General features: G+C 43.2%; 1 protein-coding gene across 2 annotated transcripts in view; it reads right to left on the bottom strand.

Moving 5' to 3' along the window:
- STAG1 (stromal antigen 1) overlaps positions 1-25,364 on the bottom strand; it is a 155,873-nt gene that overhangs the window by 105,818 nt on the left and 24,691 nt on the right. For both annotated transcript variants that reach the window (XM_029962663.1, XM_029962662.1), the window contains exons 2-3: positions 13,445-13,579; positions 6,697-6,799 (exon numbers count right to left, since the gene is read on the bottom strand). In XM_029962663.1, the coding sequence (XP_029818523.1) occupies positions 6,697-6,799; positions 13,445-13,473 (132 nt within the window). In that variant the 5' untranslated portion in view covers positions 13,474-13,579. The remainder of the gene's footprint in view (positions 1-6,696; positions 6,800-13,444; positions 13,580-25,364) is intronic.

The following is a 25,364-nucleotide window of genomic DNA, read 5'->3' as shown; positions in this document are numbered from 1 at the left end:
TCATGAACACACAGCATTACTTGCACAGCGCCCCCAAATTTACGGCAAGAAACTTTTCAGGCCATGTTGACATGTTTGAGCTTTGTACAGGTTCTACCCCTGAGCACAAAGGGCAGAGAGAAACCCTATTTCAAAAGGGAAATGTTTCACAGTGAGATGAAGCAGCAGGCTCCTCAGCGCTGGACACCTCAGATTCAGCCAGACAGGGGGCTGGGCTATCTCTTCTAGCTGTGCTTTTGCCAAGAAAGGTTGGACCAGATGATCCTTGAGGCCCCTTGCAGACACTTACTCTACGACTCTATCCCAGGATGGAGACATCCAACACTGCTGAGGCAAGTGAAGGAAAAGCATGGACTGGTACATGCACAGAAACACAAAGAGGACTCACTCGTGATCCAGAGTATCTGTGGAGTACCTGCAGAGGCAGGTGTTCCTGGAAGTGCAGTGGCAAAGTCAAGCTATGAATCCAAAAATTACATTTGGCATTGAGGATGCCAGACAGAGGTAGCCTTGCATCCCAGAAGAGACACCTGCACTCACCAAAGGGTGATCCTTCAGCTCAACACAAAACAAACCCATCCTCTAATGCCATGAAGAGCTTCCCCACAGAAACAGCCCTGCCCAAGGATGAGTGTGGCCCCAGCAAACCCATCAGACCATCGCTGACTGGTGTAAAAGGGGATGTTTCATAAGAGCAGAATGAACTTGGAGCAGGTCTTCTCTTGTGAAGACCCACCAAACGGTCATCAAGATACAGGAAAGGAGCACAGTGGTGGTCATTACATGTCCCTTTACACCCTTCCAGCCACAAAGTTCCAGCCTTACATTGACAGTCAGATATGTTTGTAACTTTTTGTCTTTTTAAGCATTAGACTGTCAGAATCCCAAGGTGGTTAAGAACTGATTGTTTTCCAGACTCAAAACTGATTTTTCTCCTGTTTATGAGAGGGATCTCTGAAAAGTCCTGGAAAAGACAAGTTGGTTAGCAATACCACACCTAAATGTACTCATAAATCCTTGTAACAACTTCCATAATCCAAGTATCTGCTGCAGTGGCAGAGCCAACACTGAGGGGAGTTAGGACTACCAGAGGAGGGATAAAGCAGCATAACAAGATAAGAATGCTTGAGGTTTTTAATCACACAACACCTCAAGAAAGGTGCTGCTTGGAGCTGTGAGCCTGCAGCAGTTACACCTGTGCTTTCACCCTGATACCCAGGACAGCTGGGCTGGTGTGGTGTCAAAAAAGGACCGAGGTGCCAAATGAAAACAAAAATTACTGATGATGTTTCAGATCTGTGAAGCAGATTCAACTGACAACAACCAAAACTGAGGATTTATAAATTCAGAAGGTCCAGACCACACCCCAGAAGCAGCTCTAAAATGGCCACATTGATGGGCACACAGCTCACCTGTTGCTTCGACGCTTAAACTGAGGCAATCAGGAAACAAAATACTTACCTTGATTGCAATTAAACTAAAACAATGACAGTTTAGAATTCTGTAGCAAGTAACACTTTTCCTTTCATGTCTTTAAAATCATTGTGAAGGAAAAAAAGTGACCCACATTTATAAAATCAAGTAATACAGTAAAAGTTAATTCACACACTATTAAAAAAAAGGGAAAGTGGCTGGACATCTTCCATTAACATTCCCCAAGTTGATCTGATGCACTTCACAAAGAAATAAAGACAGGAGAAGCGTTACAGGTCAGTAACTCCACCTAATGTGCCAGTGTAAAATGATGGCCTCTATGTGCATTCACACTGTAAGTAATTCAGAGCAATAAATACCTCATTTCTCAAGACAGATGGAAGAAGCTTTTTAACCTCCACTTGAATAAGACTGAAGAACTTGTCTTTCCAAAGCATCAGCCTCTTGAGAGACCTCTGTGTTATAACTTCATGTTAAGTGGAAGAGTGGTAATGCCTGAGCTCTCTCTGAATTAATCCTGATTAAAAACCCCATGGCACAACTTGTACCATCAGCACAGTTAATCAGGGGAAGGTTCTTGGATTCAAACAGTCACTCCTTTGGACTTTTTTTGGTCATAGAAACAAACAAGGCGCTCCCTGTGAAAAGCCTCATCCTGCAAATAAAGACAGAGGCAGGTCCCCCAGCCCCCAGCGTGTACAGAGCTGCTCCAGCTGCAGCACTTCCAGGTCAGGACAAAAAAACCAGCAGAGGAGTGCTGGGGATGCTGGGGATGCTGTTATGTAAAAATCTATCAAGAGTTCCAAATGTCATCTTAAAGAATCAAGGAGTCTGCTATAAATGCTTGAAGCACTTCAATCCTTCTAGCTGAGGCAATTGCTACCAAGACCACTACCACAGAAAAATTAAGAATAAATTAGATTGCAAAAATACAAGGACCATCCCACCAAAAGCTTAAAAGGAAAACTTCTAATGCTGTTAGGATTTCTCCACCAGGAAGCTACAGGTGGGGGAATAGAAAAGTCTTCCCACTGATGCTACAGATGCACTGCATTTCTAGTGAAATACAGACCGACTTCAGTTTGAAGGGACAGACCTGAAGCATCAGGCAAGCAAGCTGAAACAGGACACTGGTGGAAACCACACCAAACCACAAACCTCCACTGCTGGGAGAAAGTCCTCAAAGAGGATTCCTTCCCGTTATTAATCAGCACATGGATGATTTGGAACTAGAAGCAAAATGCAATCCCCTGCTGTATCTAACATCTATGCTACAAGATTAAATAAGGCCAGGAGTCTGCTGCAAAGTTAAAATTTCCCACAGGAATGCAAAGATAAGGCACTGTGTAGTGTCTACTCCATACCAAAAACTACAGAAGGACCTGAAAGCAAAACTGTCCAGGTTGCTCCGGGGACAAAAAGATCAGAAGTGCCTTGTTCCATCTTGCCTTAACTGGGAAAAGACAGGCAGTGGCCCTGAGTATGGGATGAGAGAGACACCAGCAGAGATCTCCAAATTGCCACCTCTGGAACAGAGGGACTGCTGCTGCTTCTTATCCTGAGTTACAGAGGCTGCATCTGTCTACTCCTACTCCAAAGCTGAAATACAGCCAGGCATGTCTCTCATTCCCTCAGTCTCTAAGAGCTGAGGTTTAAGCCAAGCTATTCTGAGCTCCTGGGAAGGTAAGGCCAGGTAGGTTAAAATAAAACATTCCAACAATGCTGAACAGTGTTGATCCAAGAGAGGAGACAAAAAGGACAGATAAATAACTGATCTGAGCCAGAGCTCATTAATGTGAACGCTGCATTGCATCACAAGCCTTTCATATCCCCTCCCTGGAACAGGAAGGCACATCCACACCCACGTATTTCAACAATGCAACGGACAGAAAGGGCATTTGGGCCAATGTTACTGAGGAGCTGCATTCAGAGGACCTTTAGAGGTCACTCCTTAAATACCCCTCACAGAATTCATTAAATGTATATGCAGATGGGACCTTCACACACAGCACCACATAAAAACATGCACCAAAATATCCCAGTGCCTGGACAGATTCACCCCGTGGCCAGTCACTCCACAGGCAGCCGGTGTTTGGAAGAGGCCCCAGCCACCACTGGTGCCAGAGCAGGACACAGTGCAGCTCCTGCTGAATTCACAGCAAGGGCTGGGGACCTCAGGACAATCAGAGATTCTGAGAGCTGTTCTGAAAGCCCAGTACACTTCACCTCTTTGCAAATTTACTGTCTAGCCTACTCAGTGAATTATTCATTAGAATAGACCCACAGAAGTGGAGGGGCTACTTGAAAAGCAGCATTTGAGAATGGAATGACATGGGTTGAAAGGGATCCTAAAGATCAACCAGTTCCAAGTTTTTCAGGAGGGGAAGGCACCCCCAAAACATTATGGTTCTCTATGAATTAAAGAGGTATTTGCTACAAAGGGCAAATTTTCCAAAAAGCACCATCTTCTTACAAAAGTCAAATCTGCAAAGAGGAGTGTCTTTCTTTGGAAAACAGTCTGGAAAATCCTCTAGTAGTAGATATCTTTCTGATAAAAGGTCAAGTCCATTCCATAACTACAGCAGAAATCTGTTTAAAATACACACATGTATTTAATGGAGTACATTGTGTGCAGCTCTGTAACAGAATCATGCTTCTACACAGAGGAGTAAATTCCCTTTCCAAAAGAAGTCAATAAGTTTATGGTAGAAGTGCCACTGTAGCTCTGATGGCCTAAGGACATCAGCAAATCAGCATTTACAGAGAGATCAAATCTTATTAGACCATAATATTTTAGTAAAGAAAAAAAAAACAACAACAAAAACCAGCACAGCCTTTGGGCAGAACAAGCTTTCTTTAGGTCTACAACAGAAATGAAAAACATCAAAGCTAAGTATCAGTTGATAAAAAAATCTCTAAATTTAACTGCATACTTTAATACATTTCACATCTGAGAGTAAAGGTAAGTGGTACCTGTGGAGGACAAAAAAATCACATTAGTAGAGGGAAGAGTGGGGGAAAGAAATGTCAGAGCTGCACCTCCTGTAAGAACCAGGCAACTCACCTGAGGGAAGTGTCTGGGTTGGCAACATGGAGAGGGGAGAATGTGGAGGGGGAAGGGAACTGAAATGCAATGGTTGCAAACCCAATACCTCAATTACTAAGTCCACGGATCCATCAAATTACACTGTAAATTTAATTGCTTAGATTGGCCTTTCCAAGGTGTTTGCATTTCTCCTCAAGGATATTAGACATTGAGTGGCTTTTTGCTTTTTGGGTATTTTTTTTTTATGTAGAAGAACCAGGGGAGAAATTTATCATAAAATAAAATGAAACAGGTAGCTGAGAGAGGCTGTGCAGTCTCCAGCTTCGGTGGTTTTCAAGACCAAATTGGAAAAGCCACAAGCACTGTGGTCTAATCCCAAAGCTGAGCCTGCTCCAAGCAGGAGGTTACAATGAGACCTCCTGAGCTCCCTCCCACCCCATTCCATGACTGAACATTACTGGTTTTCCACACTGAATTTCTTCCAGTCCTAAAGATACTCTTTCTTGAGATCTTGGGGTGGAGGTCAAGAGGGGAAGAGAAGGTAGAACTGTATAAGTTATTCCAATTTTTTGCAAACTGCAGCCTTATAAAGGACACTATTTCTTTTACTCCCTATTTTCTTCCTCCAAGTTTTAAGACTGGATTGGGGGGCTTTGACCCCTACTAAGCATTCAGATGATGCTTTCCCAGAATCACCTCTGATAACCCTAAGGTCTTGCTCCTTAGCAGCAGCAGGCAGCTCACAGCCCATCACTCTGTGGATGAAGCAATGGCTGCTTCCTCTGCATCTTCATCACCTTACAGCCACACACACTTCATGGAGCTGTTCTCAGCATCACGAGCAATTCCTCGTGTAGAAACCTGAGAGCAGGACCAGCAGAGTGTTCCAGTGAATGTTCCCACAGGAATAAACTGAACTAGAGGGATGAGAGATGCCTTTGGTAACATTCCCCTTTCCTCCCAGCCAATGTGTGCTGGGTACAAAAGACTCCTAGTGTTGCTACAACTTCAGTTCCTCCATTCTGATGAGCTTCTGGGTTAGCAATCAGGTTCCACCAGCCTGGCTCTTTTATTAGATCTGCAAAACCCCATAAATTTACTGCTGAGATATTAATAATTTTTGATTTTGCCCTTTGCCTATAAGCTACACAAACAGATGAGCTGTTCTCTTCACATGCTTCTTTACAGTTTGTTCATGAGCAAATCCATTCATCTGATGAATACTCACATCACAGGGAATTGTTCAAAATCCTTCAAAAAAGGAAGACAACGTGCCCAGAAGAGACCAGGAGTTAAAATGCTGGCTCCCAAAGTAAGTTCAGAAACTGATGCAAAGTGAAAACCAGTCCTAAGGAGGAACTTGCTCCAGCTTGGCCAGCACACTGGAGAGGAACACAAGGTTCCCTCCACTCCTACAGCCTCACCAGCCCATGTTTAAAGACTTAAGACTTAGGGTGGAAGCCTTTCAAGAACCAAGATGAAGAACAACATGACACACAGAACTTTCCCTTTATTTTCCAATAAATTGGCTATTTTATCAAACAAATTTAAATAAAAGAGAAGCCTCCTTAAATACCCTGTGCAGTAGGGTATGCTTCTGGACGTTCCTATTCAGGGGCCAGCAGTGGCAGAGGCTCTTGCAAACCAGCAGATCTTGCCCAGCAGACACAAGGTCCCCCACTGCCCTGTGCCAGAGAACAGGCTCAGGCTCCCAATCTACACGTGGGATGCAGCTTATGCTGATTACAGGAATTTTTCAGATATGCCAATAGATTTTCTGAGGCATCTAGTTAATACTGTGCTGCAACTCTTCCCATCAAGAGATTATCATTTACTGAAAGGATGGCTCAAATGTCATCTGTCACTTAAAATCCATCACAACCTTCAAACAGAAAGTGGTTGTGCTTACTGACATGTTCTCATGTCTGCAAGAACGATGCAATATGGCAATAAAAACAAAACTCTAATGTCCATGTGAGCAGCAAGTGAAAGAAAAATTAATAGCTATCATGAGATCATTTTTATGTCCCTTTTTAGACACTCCAAACACTGTTTGCATATCAATCTGATAAATATTTCATACTACAAGTCTTCATAAAGTTTGACACAGAACTCAATAAAAGCCTATTTATGTGACCACAAGATGATCAGATGAAAAACAGTTTGCAGTCAATTTTAAATAGATGCATAACAAAGCAAAACTAAATTACACATACTGGAGGCCTGCCAGGACGGCCCCTTTTTCTTTTTCCTTTGACTTCTGCTTCTTCAAGCTCACTGCCAGCATCTGAATGTGCAGTAGTTTCGTTCGTAGAATCCCTAGGGGGGAAAAACACTAGATAAATTCAAATGATTTGAAAGCAACAAGTCATCTACAACCCACTGATTAAATACTTAGTCCTAAGCCAGAAAACAGACAAACAAACAAAGTCAGCATTCAAAGGCTTGCCACATTCATCCTGCAAACCAAGGAACCAAGCATTGTTAGCCCTGGCAAACAGCCTTACCTTTTCATGGGCTGGAATATCATTTTATTGACTGGAAGTTCTTTAAATTACCAGCTTCACTTGAAGCCATGTTATGTTTCCAAGCTGGCCATATTAACCAGCACATCCCCAGTACATCCATCCCACGATGTGTTCCCCAGGATCAACTTTCTTTCCCTCTCAGTGACTGCTGCCATTCTCTCAGGGCCACAGACAGCCCTGTGGGGTCAGTGCAGCTGCCACCTCACTGGGACAGTTACACAAGTTTTACTTGGGTTACACTGTTTGCAGTCACCCCCAGCACTTGCAGCTGTTAATCAAGAGGATTAATGCTGACTGGGAGGCCCAGAAAAGTCCCTTTGGTTTGAACACATTTATGATTTTTGCAGTTACAAAGATATTTTCCCTTGTACAAAGGAAAAGCCTGGACTCTGCTCAATGCCTGTTAGCAGAGAAGCCCACACTGCCATTTTCGTTGCTGTTTCAGATTTAAGACCATACTAAGTAGGAGAAAAAAAACATTCCCCCAATTTTCCCCAGGTCCCCAGCCAGATGCACAGGTACTTCTCTGCCTTCCCAGCAGACCTGGCTGGTTGAAGGAATCAGATGGCAGCTGATCTCCCCAGGCACGAGATCCTGCCCACATGCAAAATGACACCTGTTACTGACAGGCTTTATCTGTACTGTGCAGGACCACCAGTGCATGAGATCTCTGCACATTTTAATTAACAACTAAAAACGTCCTGGATTGCTCAAAGATGGGGCAGGTGAAAACCAGACCTATGTGGTGCTTAACAGAGCCTCGAACACAAAAAGCAGATCAGTGACCTGGTTTCCAGAAACTGAGAGGCTTCAGCGAGCTGAGATCTACACAGATCTTCCACAGTGTCTGGGGGTTATTTTTTGGTTCATAGATCAGGAATTCACAAATTTGTGGTGTGACCGAGAAAGCTATTTAATAATGCAGAAAGATATTCCTGTATCAGAATCAGGAATGTTCTGATACTCCACTGAAATTCCTGTATTGTCTAGGTCTGCTCTCCCTCAAATCATTCCACAGAACTAGGATGAGTTTCCAATATCAAGACTTTGTTTTTCAACTTTTTCCAATTTGCAAGCACAAGAACACCCAGGAGTCCACAGAATCCTTTACCAAAGCCAGAATGCAGAAGAACATATATGAATCTCTTTTTCTGGAAGTAACTTCAATGGATTATCTCTAAATACTCCACACGCTCCAGAAAACCAGGCACCATAGATTAAAAAACAGTATTCAGGTACATTTGAGTTCACAAAGAACATGCTTGTAAAACAGCATCTCTACAAAATACTGAAAATGCAGCTTTGTTTTGATGCAATTAAAAAGTAGATTTTCTGCTTCAGAAAATACGAGACTTGAAAAATTGAGTATCGAGCTATGAATTTGAAAAAAAAAATAAATAAATCAAAAATGTAAAAAGCCCAAAGCCAAATAACAGATACCCCACACAGACTTCAAAATGATTTGGTAAAATGGGGCCACAGCAGAGAAAAGCAATGCAGTGAACACTGCTGAAAACTTGTTTATGGGGGTGTCTGCATCCAGCCTTTACTCAAAGACCTCATCACACTGTGAGTCCACGTGACAAAATGCATATTGCCTCACAATGGCAATTTTAATACCTTTTGAATAGTGAGGAACCCCATAAAAATATCTGCTGCTGCCTGCTGCTGTAGAGAAATTAAAACCATTCTCTCCTGCTCTCTGCAAGAAAACCAAGCTTCTCTCTGGTCTGCTCAGATCCTTACTGGAAAAGTTTTAGGCATGGTGTGTCTGTCTAAGCAATACCCCCATTCCTGGAGAAATACTGTGCTTTTCCAGCTTACACACCTGCACCCCCAGGATCATCGGGATATAAAGATTTCCCTCTATTAAAACCAGATTCAACAATCCTCCCAGGCAAACTGCTCAAACCCTTCCCTTGAAACACTAGAGCTATATAAATAAACTAAACTCTACCACCACTTCACATGCATCTTGTCCACAGAAAATCTGACTTTGCTACAGCCTTGGTTCAGGTCTAGCAAAACCTCTGGAGACGTGTGTGTTTAGTTCTGGACATTTCAATTGTTTCCAAACACTGCATATGGAAGAAACAGTTAAACTACTCACTGTCCTCTCTTCTTTGCCTTAAACAGACTGTTGTCTTAAGCCTGCTTCTCTTGATATTCTTCTGGTATAACTTCTCTGGCTTGCTGGAAGCCTTTTTGGTCTTTTCCCTTTTTGGGAAAGGCTCAATAAATCAGTACTAAGGGTGAGATTCATCTAATCTAAATTTGAGACGTATACAACGCAGAACAGAAAATCTTTAGGTGCAACATGCTTCATGCTAAGGTCAGTGTCCAAAATTGGACACAGTTTAAGTTTTATAAGTTTTATTTTCTCTTCATTGACTTAGACAAGCAGCTCAAGTATAAATGTTTAAAATTAAACAAGATGAATCTCATCCTAACAACAGTGAGGCAGAGAGGAGATTTCTTTCAAAGAATTTAAATACTTAAGGAGCAAGGGGAAAACATCACAAAGTAAATTCCCTTCAATCCTGGCATTTATTTGAAGTAGGGAGACAGAATCAAGGACAACCTACAGTCCTTGGCCGATTTAACATTAAAATAAACATCGTTTCAAGCAGCAGGAATTCTGCCTGAATCAGGCAACTCCTGCACAAAAATGCCCTTGCAGTGGGGCCCTGAGTTCCTTCAGTTGTGCCTCTTGCTCCTGTCCCAGCCTTGCAGTTGTTCAGGGTACACACACACGTGCCCTTTGCCTCCTCTTTCTGAACTCAGAGCAGGAGCAAAGCATCTCCCAGCTGCCTGCAGTTCTGTCAGGTCTGTAACACTCACTGAGAGGAGCAGCTGGCCAGCATCCATCTCCCTCACTCCCTACACGTCTCGCAGAACTGCTGGGAAGCAATTTATCTGGTGGCAGTTATCCACATCTTAATAGACCAGAACTATCCTGTCCTCATTCCACGGGGGTGTGACCAGTCACCTGAGGGGGAAACTTTGGCTTAGTCACCGTTCATCTTTCCTGAAGCTGTCGTGAGGGACGATAATCTGGGCCTAAGGAGAGCTGCCTCATCAGAGAAGAGGAGAAGCTGGCAGTGCCTAAGGCTGAATCTTTCCTCTCCAAGACTCCTTTGACATGAGAGACATGAGAGAATGTGGCAGGGTGTGGGGGACCTACAGAACTGGGGTGAGCAGAGCAAAGCACACAGGTGATAACCCCTTTTAGGAGCTCAAGTTCACTCCGCTTTGCTTTCTGGTTTCTGTGGTGACTAAAGCATCCCAGAAAAGTGGCAATAACTCCAGGATCCCTCCTTAAAACTCCAGATATTACTCTGGAGTTTTAATAACTAGCCACTGAAACTATCCATATGCTAATAAAGAATTAACAGATTACTGGGCAGCCTTTTACCATGTCATGCTTCTGAAGAACATATTTCCATAAACACAGTAAATTTCACAAAATAAATCAAAACAAATTTACCTTCCTTCTACTATTACATAAAACACTAGCTATGGAGTTTACACACCATGCCCCTTTAAAAACACACCACAGCAAAACACTGAGTTTATGTATCAGTTTTTGTAAATAAACACTTCTATAAGCCTTTATCAGTGTTGCTGAGGTGGCTCAAGGTTCCGCAGAGATAAATTCAGTAATTGCTACCACCACCAGATTCAGCCTTGTGAAAAAAAGCATTGATGAAGAAAAATGGCTAAATGCACAGGCTCATGAATCATGGATGAATCAGCTCTCATGGTTGATCCTCCACACTCCAAAGAGGAACACGCCTCACAGCAAACATGAGTCATCCCATTGAGAGAAGACTCAGAACTGTCCATCACAGGGCTCAAATGCACCACAGGTTTTCTCCAAACATCTGAAATACCAGTAAGAGAAATCATGTCTTCACTGGGTTCTGAAGCCAATTCCATGAATGCAGAAAGGTTAAAGATTTCTCCTTTCATGTTCCCTCAACAGAGAATAATTCTGGAGGGGAGTATCTGATATGGTCCTAAGCAAAGTATATTAATATATCAAATTGTTTAAAGAGAGTAGCCAAAAAGATTAGAAAATGTTATTAAAAAGTAGAAATAAGGCACAGAAGTGGGAGATCAGAATAATCCTTCAAAGCAGCTTATTTAAGAGCTAGAAAGAAAACCTTGGCTTTCTGGGTGGAACCAGACTGTGGCTTCCCAAATCTGAATGTGTGAAGCAAATACCCCTAACCCAAAGATTGCTTCAGTTTTCCTCACCCTTAGCCAGACTCCTTCCTGATGAAAGCCTGGTTGGGACCTTCTGAATTAGTGCTTATCCCTTTCTCTGATACATCATCCACACTAGACTTAATGTTCTGAGCCCTCAGGGGAGTCTCAAAACCTTCATGTGCAAATCCTACTGATTTTTTTTTTTTTTCTAAAAAGAAAGATCTCATCTTGTTCACAAGCAATCAAAACTGCAGATATTACTGATGATGATATCTCACCCACCAACACTTTGTACAGTGGCATTTAAATGCTTTCCAGTTCTACCAGAAAAAAAATAGATACATGTTTTCTTCCATTTTTTAATCTTTCATTGTATTGGTGGCTCACAATTATCTTCTAATTAAAGAATATGCTGATACCCTTAATGTCCCTCAGGTTTTTCAGCTGGTGTGCAGAGTTACTAAATCCATTAATAAGCACTTTTAACCTTAAACTCTATGATATTTCACTCACTTCTTAAGGCCATCTGGGTTCTCAAACTGGGGACGGGAATATCCCTTTCCTACCACGGCCATGACAGAACCTCACAAATTTCGATCCTTGGCATATTTCACAAATATTCTCTCACTTCTTGAATGTGGCACATCCAGGAAAACATGAACCCAGAAGATTTTTTTCCCACAACTAATCCCAAAGCTAATCAGAACCCCCCAGGCTGATGCTGCCCATCCCCAGCTTTACCCTGTGCTCATCCACAACCAACTTTCTTTAAAATAAAAAAAAAATAATTATAAAACTGTAATGCAGAGCATGTTATGATTAAGGGCATACAAACGATTTTTTTGTCCAAGCATTCAGTTTCTTAAATAAGGGGACTTGAAATGTTAGCTTGGAACGGCACTCAATCCTGATAAACTGAGGCCCCTTCACATCCCATGGTAAAAAAAAAAAAAGATCAACATTAAAAAACATTTCTAAAGGAAAAAAAAAAAAAAATTAACATTAGATAGTTACTGAACATACCTGGTGCAGATGCCTGGTGCTGGCAGTGGGGTGAGCACAGGGGGGCTCGTGAGGGGATGGGGGGGCTTGTGAGGGGACGAGGAGGGGTTCTGTAAGAGGATGAGGAGGGGTTGGGGGGGGGCTCTGTGAGGGGATGGGGGGGCTGGGGGACGAGGAGGGGTTCTGTGAGGGGGACGAGGAGGGGGCGTCTGTGAGGGGACGAGGAGGGGGCTCTGTGAGGAGATGAGGGGGGCTCTGTGAAGGGATGGGGGAGCTCTGTGAGGGGACAAGGAGGGGGTTCTGTGAGGGGATGGAGGGGGCTGTGGAGGGGCTCTGTGAGGGGATGAGGAGGGGGCTCTGTGAGGGGACAAGGAGGGGGCTCTGTGAGGTGAGCAATCCGTGAGGGGAGCGGGGCGGGGGGCTCTGAGGGGAGCAGGTGGGGAACTGGGGAAAGGACAGGGAAGAGGGAACACTTTGTGGGTTTTGTCTTTGTTTCTCACCATCATCCAAATCCTTTTTAATCAGCAATAAATTAATTTTCCCCAAGCTGAGCCAGTTTGGCCTGTAGTTATTTCCCTGTCATTACTTCGCCCCACAAGCTTCTTCACCTCGTGTTCTCCCCCTGCCCTGTGAGGAGGGGAGCAGGTTCCTCTCTCCAAAATTCCTTCCTAACTCTACTTGATTTACTCTCCAGCACCTCTCATTACGAACTTCCACTCTGTTCTTCCCAGTAGCTCACTTTCTCCAGGCCCAGCCATGTTCCCATGTGTAAAAGCCACTCCTATTTCCCAGCAAGACCAAAACATGCCCAAGCCACTTGCTGTCTTCAACTGCAGCAGCCAAAGAAAGGCTTTTTGCACAATAAATCCAGCTCATTGTAAGAAAGTGCACAACAGGAACATACAACATGGTCGGTTAGGACCGAAACCAAGACATGCTTCTGAAATCGCACAACATTCAGAAGCATAAAAGTAGCAGAGATCTTGTTTTGCTTTTCACAGCAAAAGTTAAATCTCCATACATAGAAAGAAATACCTTTTAGATTAAGTGGTTTATGTTCTTTTACACAGTTTTTCAGTGTATGAAAACAGAGAAGGTCTGGTACAGTCACACTAACCTGCACTTCTCTCAAGTTTGTGCTTTATCCTCACAATCACCTCTCTGTTTACTTCAACCTTTTTAAAAGCAAAGATTTCAAATACAGAGAGAAACGTATACTCACTGTAGTACTGGCAAATCTGAAGTAATCATTTTTGCAGCACTCTTAAAAGTAAGAGCTACATAGAACTTCTTCTCAAAGTTATTATAAGACAACTACTTGGAAACCTCTTTCATGAAAAGAATGTCAAAGTCCAGTCTGTAAGAGAGAGAAAAAAATTGTTAGATGTGATTCCAAAACACTCATGCATCAAATAAAAAGCGCTGTCAACAAAAAAGGACAATTTTGAAGTAGCACGACTATTAAACCACATGAAATTTAGAATGATGGCCCCAGAACAGCTTGATCATATTCTTGCATTCAGTTTTTACAATTCTGTTTGGGCACTTTGCGTCATTAAAAAAAATAATTAAAAAATTATGTGTTCTGCATTACCTCCCATATTTAACACATTTATGTTTCAATGGCACTACACTAATTCAGACTCCCTGGCTCACAGTTTTATGTGACTGAACTTCACAGAGCAGTCAGAAGCTGTGCAAGTGTGTAACTGCAACAGAAGGTACTTTAACTTGATGGAAGTGAAGTTGTAAGTTTAAATAATAAACCAGACTGCCCCTGTGGTACCACTACACCCACTAGTAACATCTCTCTACCCAAAAGACCAATCAAGGAGTTGACTAATCGCAGCAGACACGACTTTACCACTAAATAACAGCACAATGTGACAGATTCAATAATCTTCAATGTAATAAAGCATACAAATGCCATCCTATTCTTCCAGAAAATGCAAGTTCTGGAGAAAACAAAATAATTTGTTCCATTCTACCCTTTTACAGGTCCAGGGGTAATATAAAGAGCTGCATGGAGCACTGCAGCTGAGCAATGGCAGTGAATACCAACTGCATGATTTTAAAACGTGGGATATGTTCGAACTCTAATATTTAAATACTTAATTTCATAGGCAGGTTTTTCTGTGCTTTAACAGCGTTGCACAAGGCAGCAGGAAAATCAAGGCAGGAAGAGGTAACGTGACCTGCACCAGACACAGGACCTCAATGGAAGTGCACCATTCTAAACAAAACAGTGCAACATTAAATTATTATTTCCATCCTACTATACCACATCATTGTTTATTTACCAAACTGTACACCATGAACACTTTTTTGCCTCTGGATACTACAGTTCCAATTAGACTCACAGTTGCATACAACCAGTTCTTCCAGTACTTGGTACTTCATGCTACCAACAGTAGCATCAAATTTAAATTTTTCTCTATATGCTGCCATCTCATTGGCCATTTAATTGGTCACTAACTACCATATAATTAGTAAGCCACTTTGTTGCAAAACAAATGCTAACAAAGGAGAGAGGTTCGTTTGGAGTTAAAGGTACCACTCTAACACTAATGGTTTAAAGGGGGTCATTTTCCACAGCCATGTTGGTGGAAAAACTCTCCAGTTTCACCAGGACACAAAGTTAGTCTGAATTTTCCAGGAACAAAAAATGTTATATACACTATTTGTGCCATTTCCAAAATAGAGACACTGCCCATTACTATGGTTTAAAGGGGAACAGCAAGCCCAGTCCACAACATAAAGCAACCACTTCACACACTGGTAAGATTTGTTATAAAACAAACCCAGCATCAGACTGAGTTCAGTTCTGAGTTGATTTCCTACACAGCAAAATAAAGGCAGTGCTCAGATCTCTGAAATGGAGAAGTTCACTACAATGGGAACCAGGTTGAAGAAAAAGGTGTATTTTTTGCACACACATGCCTATGCTAACTGGACCTCAAAGGAAACCTATCCAGCTTGGATCTTCAGATTATCTAATTCTAGCAGGATACTGGGCAACCTTGTTTTTCAGAAAAGCTTTCTAAAGAAGTTTAAGAAAATTTATGTGTGCTCCACGTGAGCTATTTCCCACAGGTGTTTAAGGCATCCTGCACAACTGCTACATGGGATTTTTCTGTTTAATTTTCTCTTTTAACCTAGTTCTCACCCTTCACAACTGTTGGGCTGTGCATGCTCAGCTGTAGTAACCAGCAGCACACACCCACTCCAGGGAAGTGCTTTCACAGACTGGGAAAAGGATACTTCCTCAGAGAGAACTTATTTGAAAAGCAAAGCCCTAGCCTGAAAGAAAGTATGGGGTGAAAGGTATAAAGGAACTGTTTCAGAGGTGACTGGACCCACAGCCTTGACAAGGTGGTGGGGGCAGAGCTGACACCCCCCAGAGGGCCTGGGGGGCTCTCTGTGCCCCTGTGCCAAAGAGGGAACTGCAGAACAGGGCTGGAAAAAACCCATCCCTGTGGTCTGGTCCAGACTGCACCATCTGAAGAGACACAGCTGCCCTTCTGCTCTCTTGTGATAATAAAAATACAAGAACTGTCAGTGCTGACAAGCCAGAAAACGAACAGCTCAGAGGCAGGAGCCCGAAAAGAAATGGCACAATCCTGCACATGGTGTTACAGGGAATAACAGCTCTCCATTCCACAGCCCGAGCAGCTGTGTCCCTCACACCCATCCAGCACAGCCCTGCTGGGTATCCTGCTCCCAAGTCCTAACTCCTGCTTCCTCAGCCCACACAGCTGAAGCAGGAAACCCTGACTGGCCTTGGGATCGCTGCCTTGTGACTTCCATCACCAGTAACATTCCTCTCACTCACAGAAACACCGCCACCTCCTTCCAAAGGGCAGCCTTAAATTAATCACCCACATTGCTTAGCAGTGGGTTGGAAATAAAATAAGGCCCTATAGTGACTAATAACAGGCTGTGCATGCTCAGAACTGTGGAAAATTCATTGATCCTTACTGACTACACAAATATGAACCTTCATGTTTATTCTGGTTTCAGTAAAAGAAACACCTCTGCCTCTTCAGCCTGAGAATAAAGCCATTGATAAAAATATCCTGAAAGCTTGAGACATATTCCCATTTTGTCACCTTTACAGTGAGGAACAGAAGAGTAGGGGGAGGAACATTTCATATGTCGGCATTTTGGGTTATTTAAACCATAATAAACACACCACAGTCCTTTAACGTGCTTCTAATTTTAGTTTAAAAAAAAAAGTCTGATGTTTTCATTCAGTCTCAATTTTAATGACCTTTGCATGTTTGCAGCTTTTTGAACCTGCACATCTATATTTAAAGATGACATAAATTTATGCTGGCACAGTTAAAATTACCTATAGAGAAATATAAAGCAGGCAGCTGAAAACACCAGTCAGTTTAAACATGCATTGGGAAACAAAGGTTTCCCTTTTTTGCCTCTGTTTTCCAACCATGCATATTAATCAGGGCAGACATAATAATCATTATATAAGACTTCTTCTTTAAAAAATGTATTTTCTAGTAAATTGTCAGGTTTATTATATCTTTTCTTCAGTAAGTGTCTCAATGAACTCAGCTTTAAAAAAGGCTCTACAATTTTACAACAATGAATCCAACACATGCATTCTATCAATATTTCCTGTAGTTTCCAGTAACATGCAAAGCTACCTACATATTTTGCAGTCCTTAGGTTGTTTATTTGTCTCTTTGGCGCTGCAGTAATTTACCCATTGTAGCCAAAACCCAAAGGAATGAAAAGATTGACAAATCCTTGAAGTCTGACAGAGTCCTGCCAAGCAACTCTCTGGCTGCAACAACCAAATCGAGTTCAATTAACTTTACAATGAACTAGGTACCTCCGCCTTCCAAAGCTGAAACCAAACCTTAAAACAAACAAATATAACAAAGAAACCCAACTACCAAATCTAGCAATGAAAGCTACAACATAACTAATTCCATTGCCTGGAAGATTTCCAAACCAAAAGGGAACTGGTATTAGACTGACTCCCAGTTCAAAATCCTTCCCTTGTTGACCAAGTGACTTTGTCCCATCCGAGTGCAAAATTAGTCCAACAAGGGCTCCAACAACCAGAGCAATGTCCTCTACCATTAACTGGTAGTGCCTGTACACCATACCCTCATTTTCCAGATAAAATGTCTTTGCTCCCTCGCTCGGTGCTCCCTGCAGGAACACAGGGTGGTGTGCCATGGCACTGCTCAGCACCCCAAAACAACACGTGGAAAACTCAAGCTTTTCACAGTCACTTTGGAGACAAGATTTCCATATTCTTGTCTAAAAAACACATCTGAGGAATGCCCCCCCCAGCACAAACAATCCTGCTCTGCTCACCCAGGGAGAGCTCCAACGCTTCCATCAACCAGGTGAGAGACGAGAGAGGATCTCGCATGCAGGCAGAGCAATTCTAGCTTTTACTGCTTTATCCAACCCCACACAAGGCCTTGGGCACAACACTTACATCCTTCCTGATATCTTTCCTGCAAAATCCATATTTCACTTGATCATATTTTAGTGAGTGCTTAAAGCAGGACTGAAAATCCAAGTGATAAAAAAATTATCACTGAGCACTAATGAGTTCCTCACTACTTACAGGGCACAGCAAGCTCTGCCCATCCATGGTCTGCAGCATTCCAGCATTCCTAATCCAGTCAAACCATGACAGGAGGAGGAAATATCAGCAGCAAGAAGGCTAGCACAGCTCCACTTCCTACATCCCTCAAAATCATCCCAGACACATCATGAGGAGCACTGCACACCCCTCCCCAACGTGTCTCTGCTGTCTCTGCTACCATTCCAGTAGGATCCTTGGATAGGTGGACAGTTCCCAACCTGCAAAGGCACATCAACAGCCATTCTCTACAGGTATTTCCAGCCATGTCATACACACCTGTGGGAACAAGAACTATCTCATGGCAACCCTGAGCTGCCCATTTAACGTTGCCCTCAACTGCAGTTGTCCCCTCACTGCACCAACGTGCAGAACTGACTCTACAGGCAAAACAGCTGTTGCTGCTTCCTCTCACCAAATGCTTTCAGCCTAGAAAGGTCCTGCCCAGTCAGCCAGAAAAATCATCTCAAGCCTCACTTTGAGGGTCTGATGTTACTCTGTTATTCTCTTCCCCATTACAAATGCGAGACCTCGCACTGAAAGGTTACACAAATCACTCCTTCAGAGCTGGGAATAAAAGTCTTACAAGACAAAACCAAAAACCTCCCAGTCCTACTGCCACGTTTCTATATTTAGTTCTCTTCTCTAAAAAATGTGTGAACTGCCAAAACCAATCAGTTTTGCTGTATCTTCTGCTCCTGTTTCCAGAAGGTAGCAGCTAATTCCTGTACTGTGCAGTCTGTGCCAAAGCACCCACATCAAGATCACACAGGAAAGCTGATACAATCTTTTAACCATGGTTATAACATTAGTTTAAATGTCACACATCACTCAGACAATTCTGTTTGATCTCCAGTGTTTACTCCAATAGCTTTTAACTATATTATCATACACTGCTTTCCTCTAATGCCTACGATGGCCAATACTATAAGCACTAATTAATGCTTTGTGCAATCAATTGCCTGTGGACCTGGCTTGCTCAAGAACAGAAATGTCATCCTTTTCAATTTGTAATTATTTTTTTAAATAAACACAAATTTGAGGGACTGAGCACATGAAAACATTGCTTTCCTTTTGTTATTCTTACAGACTCTTCAGACTCTCACTCTGTGAGACACTTGACCTGATTTTCTGCAGCACTGAGCATTCACAACTAGCACTGAGATCACTGGGGGCTACGGCCACTCCGTCACTCATAAGGCAAATAATTATGGTCTGACTGCACAAGACTAAGAGTCGAGGCCCTGAGTTCTAATGTCAGTCCAATATCTGGGTGATTAATGTCTAAATTAACGACTTGCTCCTTCCTGTCCCTTAGGATAACACCAGCCATCTACCAGCCTCCTGCCTACTTGCTCTGAACCCAAAACACACAGCATGAAAAGGGCTCTACAAAGTTAGGGTCTACTACCCTCCAACTGAGCATGAACAGATGGATCCTTGAAGCCTGCTGCTCCTCTGCACCTGTAATTTCCAGAACTCAGGAGTCTTGAGAAGATAAACTCAATCATCTTTTGAAGAGGATGCGAGAGAACTGAGAGTCACAAAAAAGCCCAGGGGACAAATTTTAAGTTGAGAGAGATTTTGCCTATCACAGAAACTGTGGAGTCATCCTGCAAACAAAGACTGAGCAATCAATAAAATCTTGCAAAAGACTGAACAGTGAAAGAGCCGCCATAACTGCGAGTTATCAAGGCAATTTAAAATTATCAAGATAATTAAATGCTTCCCCCCAAAGGACTGCCCTGCTCAGCTGATTTCTCAGTAAGCCAATTCAGCTCACTAAAATGACCTCAAACTTCTCAGGGCTGTGCAGAGCTGGTTTCAGTGGGCCAAGCCAGAGTTCCAGGAGACTCTGACATGCCTGAGCACAGGAGAGAACAGGAGAGCACAGCTGGACAGGACTGAAGGAGGAGGACTTCCTTTTCCATAGGTAAAAACTGATGCTGTGGAGAGAGAGAATGAACTCTCTTTCTCAGTGAGAACAGGACAAGCAATGGGTTGGTACAGCAGCAAGGCAAATTCAGGTAAGACACACACACACTTGGTGAGGGCTAGTGAAGCACTCCAATAGTTTGCTCAATCAAACAGGAATTATCCACCACTGAAGATTTTTACTTTTCCCAAACAGATGAGTTGTGTTTGTCAGGTACAACTGGCAAAGTCTGTAGTAAAAGGTTATTCCGAGGAGATTGAAAGGGCTGGGAAAAACCAGCCCAGGAGTTTGGAACACAGCCTGCTTTGGGTCTGAAAACACAGGGCAACTGTTCCTGTGCTGCTGGGGGGAAAGGCTGAGAGCTACACCAACTCTCAGTATCCCTCCTTAACCCCCACTTCTTCTAATGCTTCTGTGGCCTTACCCTCAATCAAACCCATGTGTGACAATAATTAAAATTAAATCCAGTGACTGAACTCACACTCAAGCATTTCAGTGAGTGCTTGTTCCTGCAAAACAATCTACATGTAGAGGAGGGCAGGGATCCCTGGTGGAGTCAGACACAGTGAGACAGTCACAAGGCCTTGGATCTTCCTCTGCCTGCAGTACAAAGCACAGCAGGCCAAGGGCACACACAGGCCACAGGCACACCAGAACCACTGCTAATAGATTTTTATGCTACCTCAGGAAAGTGTTTACTCATCTGTAATTTTTCTCAGCAGTGGACATCTGGTGTTCTATTATTCATTGCATCTGGAAAATTGCCAACAATAAAACCAATTTTCACGAAAAGAAGCAAATCCTGACATGCAGAATGCTGGAATAAAGGAAACAACTCAGAATGGTTCAGGGTTTTGTTCTCTTTGTCTTTTCTCCTCATATGGGACTCCAAGGAGAAACTGAAGAGGAACTACAGAACAGTTTGTCCAGATTATAAAAGAGAACATGCATTTTGAAGTCACATATAAATTAAAAACTCTGGGAAGCGACTGATTCTGGTCCTCATTTGAACTTAGGGGGGATGTGCACCAAGGCTGCATGAAAATAAGGTCACTAAAATACAAATTCCTAAGCTGTTGACAGAAGGGAAGTTTAATGGTTAATGGAGAGAGTCCTGCATGTACCACGTAGAAGGAAATGCAGGACCACTCTGAAATGTAATAGTACCCTCACCTCAAAAGAAGAGAGGCTGCATTCAGTAAAGGGATTATTAAATATAAAATAAATATAAATTAAATATTAAAATATATTTAATATATAAATAATAAATATATAATTAAATATAAATATAAATAAAAACCCAGGCATTTTCTAAGGAGCATAAAGCAATGTCTCTGCAGTGAGGCAGTCTGAACAGCCCTGCTTTTAGTAACCATTTTTAACTTGTACTACCATTAAGTGGACAGGGGTTCACTGATGCTCTTCCTGTAAGCAGGAATAAATTTCAACAAGAAACATAAAAAAGCTGGTTTTCTTCCATTGTTAAATATTTTTAGCCCAGATAACTCTGTAAATGATTAAAGAAAAATCCCATTTGCTTTAACATAAGAGAGCTCCAGTAGCACAGATTTTCTTACTCTTGATTTTTGACACTCTGCTGAAGTACTGACAGCATATATGGATGTACCATGGAGGGGGAGTCATTTCCATATCCTTCCTCTATCCATTAGCCAGAGAATGGTAAATCATACACCCCTGAAAAGCTCCTAAAAAAGAGTTTTTGAAAACTGAACAAGAGCCCTAAAAAGTAGCAGAGCATAAAAGATTAAGTTATTCAAAAGTCATTAAATAGAAATATGTACCTATATAAATTACAAAATCAAACTCTACTTTCCAACCCCAACAATTTCCTGATGAAATGTAACATGAAATCAAACCAGACACACTTCACCTATGTCTTGCACCACTCCAGTCCCTCTTCTGAAACAAGGCACACCTGCAGCCTTTCCAGGAAAACCCAAGCCCTAAATCCCACCATGTCCTGGATACCAAAGGAAGGGCTGTCAGTAATCCCACACCCTGACAATCAGCAAAATAAGCTGTCAACTCTGACTTGGTACCTCTTCACTACCACTTGCTCCAGGTTCTCCTCCCAGTGAACTAAGCAACACTCTTCTCCTACTCCAGGAAGGTTTTTAGGTGCTCCCCAAGACTGAAAGGCCTGGCAGGTCTTTCATCCAAGTACAACAGATGGAACAAAACCCATCAGAACTCATTAAAGAATTTCCCTTCACTATTCAGTGAGCTGGTTATCCACAAGACAAACCAAACTGCCCCTACAAACCACACCATTTAAATCATCCCTCACCAAACCACCAATGCTGCCACAAGCATATTTAGTCAGATCACCAGTTTCTCATTCTGTGAAATCAAATTTTGCCTCACAAGAACAGTAACTCCAGAGTCCATATGCTGCTAAACCCCTTCAATCCATCCTAACCTGACACTGCCCCAGTCTAAAGGCACTGGAACAGACCCATAAACATGCCAAAATCCTCATGGGCGTCCCTAAGGAAAGATTCTGAGGATATAACCAAGCCTACCCTTCTTCTAAAACACACAGATGACACCTATTTTTCACTGTGAAAACTCATACACTTCCAAAGTCCTCCAATGTGTGATCCCAAGCAGACACTTCCTATCAGACTGTTCCCACACTGCCGTTGGTTTCCTGTCCACCAGACCAACACTCCTCCTGTCACCGAGCCAAGCACGTGCAACTCCAACAAGCCCTGAAGTCAGGGAGCTTCCCCAGAGCCCCAGTGTGTGCTGTGAGGGTGGGTGCTCCTCACTGCACCCCACTGATCTAATGAGAACCTTCCCCAAAGACAGGGTTACACAAAATCCCAGCAGCACTTGGAAGGAGCTGAACAAACCTCCCTGGTGTTCTGCCCACTGTCCATCCCCCATCATTACACATGGCACTGCTCATGGCTTGCACCAGCTACAGTTAAACCCTCCCCTGGAAAAGTACATCTTGAAATACCTTCCTCTCATCCTCCAATCCTAAAATACCCTGGCTCCACAATAAACCCGTGAGGAGAAGCCCATTTTTTCAGTGGACACATTCGAACATGTTGGAGCCAAAAACCAAAAACCTTGCACCATGTTTGCCAGGTGACCTCATACTGCAATCAAAGTTCAAACCCAGATCCACAGACCCCACACTAACATAATTCACCAAAGGCCCACGATGGCTTCCCCAAAACTACACAGGTGAACAACAACAGGACTGGCAGCAAACACCAAAAGAATGGGTTACCAGCAAACACCAAAAGAATGGGTTACCAGCAAACACTTCCCACAACAAAACCATACCACTCCTAAGTTCTCACTCCTGATCCTGAACACTTAGGAAAGCACATAGCTGGAAAAAAAACAACTCACAACCATTTTAAATAATTGACTCACAGGGGAAAGTGGCTTTATCCCACATTAGTCGCCTTCATCCCTGTAACTTCTCTCTCTGCCCCACGGGCAATCCCTCCCCACCCCTCAGCACAGCTCACAGCAATTAATTGCTTTCTACCTGTACTGAGCTTGAGGATTGGGATTTTATCACAGTCTAAAGCAGCTTGATCCAGGAGCTTGCCTACTTTTTCACAGCAATATCAACCGACCTAAAAAATACATTACCTGCACCTACAAACCCTTCCTGATGCAGAGTCAGACATGACAGGAAAAGAAGAACCCAAAGACTCAAGAAATGAAAGCTCAGGTAACCAGGGTTGGCTGCCCACCAGTGTCCCCAGTCACACAAAACCAGTGAAACGATAAGAAACAGGAGATCAGTTATTATCAAATACTGTGTCAAACTGGTGATAGTTCTGCAGCAGTCCAAAATGCAAATGTCACTAGGGAAATGACAAATTAGCACCTGGGAACAAGATTTACTTTAGCCCAGTAAATAATCCTGAAGAAAAGCTTTTGTCATTCAGTGCTGAGATTAATTTTGGTTAGTCAACAACCCCAGCAAGAACTGGCAGGGGGTGAAACTGTCTATTCTTTGCTGTTTAAAAACATCTTGCACACCACAATAAATCCATGAAAAGGGAAACTTCCCTGGAAAAAACCCACTTGAATAAAACTGGTATTTCTTTCATTGCTTGTTCATTGCTCCAGATACAGGAGTGACTGGACAGAGGGAAGGGGATGATCACACTGTGTGCAACCAAGAGAGCCCAGTCCCAAACGGGACCAGCTGAAAACCCAAAGCAGTGTTACCTGCAATCCCAGGAAGAGAGGCACCAACACAGAGGCCAATGCATGACCTGGACAAGGAGTTGGTTCAGTCCCATTTCCCAGGGATCTCCCACCCAACCAGGCCGTTTGCCTCCAGCTCCTGACAATTCCTGACACGCTGCCAAACGCCACCAAACCTGCCAGAAGGTCAGGACAGGGACCCCCCGAGGTTATTCTTGAAACCAAGCCCAGCTGAGCCCAGTGCTGTGCTGAGGGTGGAGGCAGGTCTGGATCAGCTGCTTTTGTCCTGTTTATGGGGACACAGCTCAGAGTGTCCTGCTCTGCCCAGCCCAGGGAGGGTGCTGAGGACCCTGCACAGGAGGTGCCACACACAGGGACAGTTGTGAAGGTGAACTGCTGGATTTACTGCAGGAAGGAACGGGGCAAGAACACCAAAACGTGCTCCACCTTCTTGTTTCTGAACAGTTACTCAGCCAAGCAGATGACACAAACTGCAACCAATGGGGCAGTCTCTGAGCAAGCAGGGTCTGTGTCCCAACTTTAAGGCCAGAAGTGCTTTCTCCCAGTAACACTGACAGCAGTCCTTCCCCCTAGACAAGGAAGAACTTTTTCATCTGGGAGATATTTACTGAAACAGTTCATGGGACTAATGCAGCAGTTTTCAGCTTAATCTAATAGTTTAGATAAAGCTTAGCCCACTTAAACAGACAGAAGAAAGGTCTTGCCTCCCTTGGAAAGGCTGCTCCATGATGTTGGGAATGAAGTTTTTGACAGCTCCAGCATGAACTGGCAGAGTGCTTTATTTTTCTAAAGATACCCAAACAGAGAGGGAACCCTGTGGTACTGGAAAGCCAGAACGGGGGATTTTCCAGCAACCCAAACCCAAGCCCTGTCCCCTGCCATGGGAAAAAGGCAATCAAACTTCTTCCCCACCTTGATCCCCAAAGACAGTTAACCTTGACTGTGAATTGAGAAGGAAAAGAGAGCATTGATTACCAATAGACCCAAAACACAGAGTAGTTGAAGTGAGATCCTCACAGGCAACAGAAGAAATCAGGAGCTGATCTACAGGAGCCAGGCTGCACAAACCACCATCTCCCAGGGAGCCAACAACAGGAACCACAGGGAACCCTGAGCCTTTCCTGATACAACCAAAGCTTTACAAAAATGTGGGGGGGGTCCAGGGGTATCTCCTGGTTTCAGTGTCTGTGGAAGGTCAAAGCTCCATTGAGGGTAAGAGTGGGGGAATTCAGGTCGGTGTTCAGAGCACGGATCTCACTGTCTCCAACAACTGGAACAGAACAACACCTGCTGCTCACAGCACCCTCTGCCCAGCTACAGACCTCAACCTTCTGCTTAGATCCATGCAGCCTTACTAAC

The sequence above is a fragment of the Manacus vitellinus genome, unplaced genomic scaffold, assembly GCF_001715985.3.
Source record: "Manacus vitellinus isolate BGI_N305 unplaced genomic scaffold, ASM171598v3 scaffold_49_pilon, whole genome shotgun sequence".
NCBI lineage: Eukaryota > Metazoa > Chordata > Aves > Passeriformes > Pipridae > Manacus > Manacus vitellinus.
The sequence above is the reverse complement of the archived record's forward strand: the minus strand, read 5'-3'. Positions and strand labels throughout refer to the sequence as shown.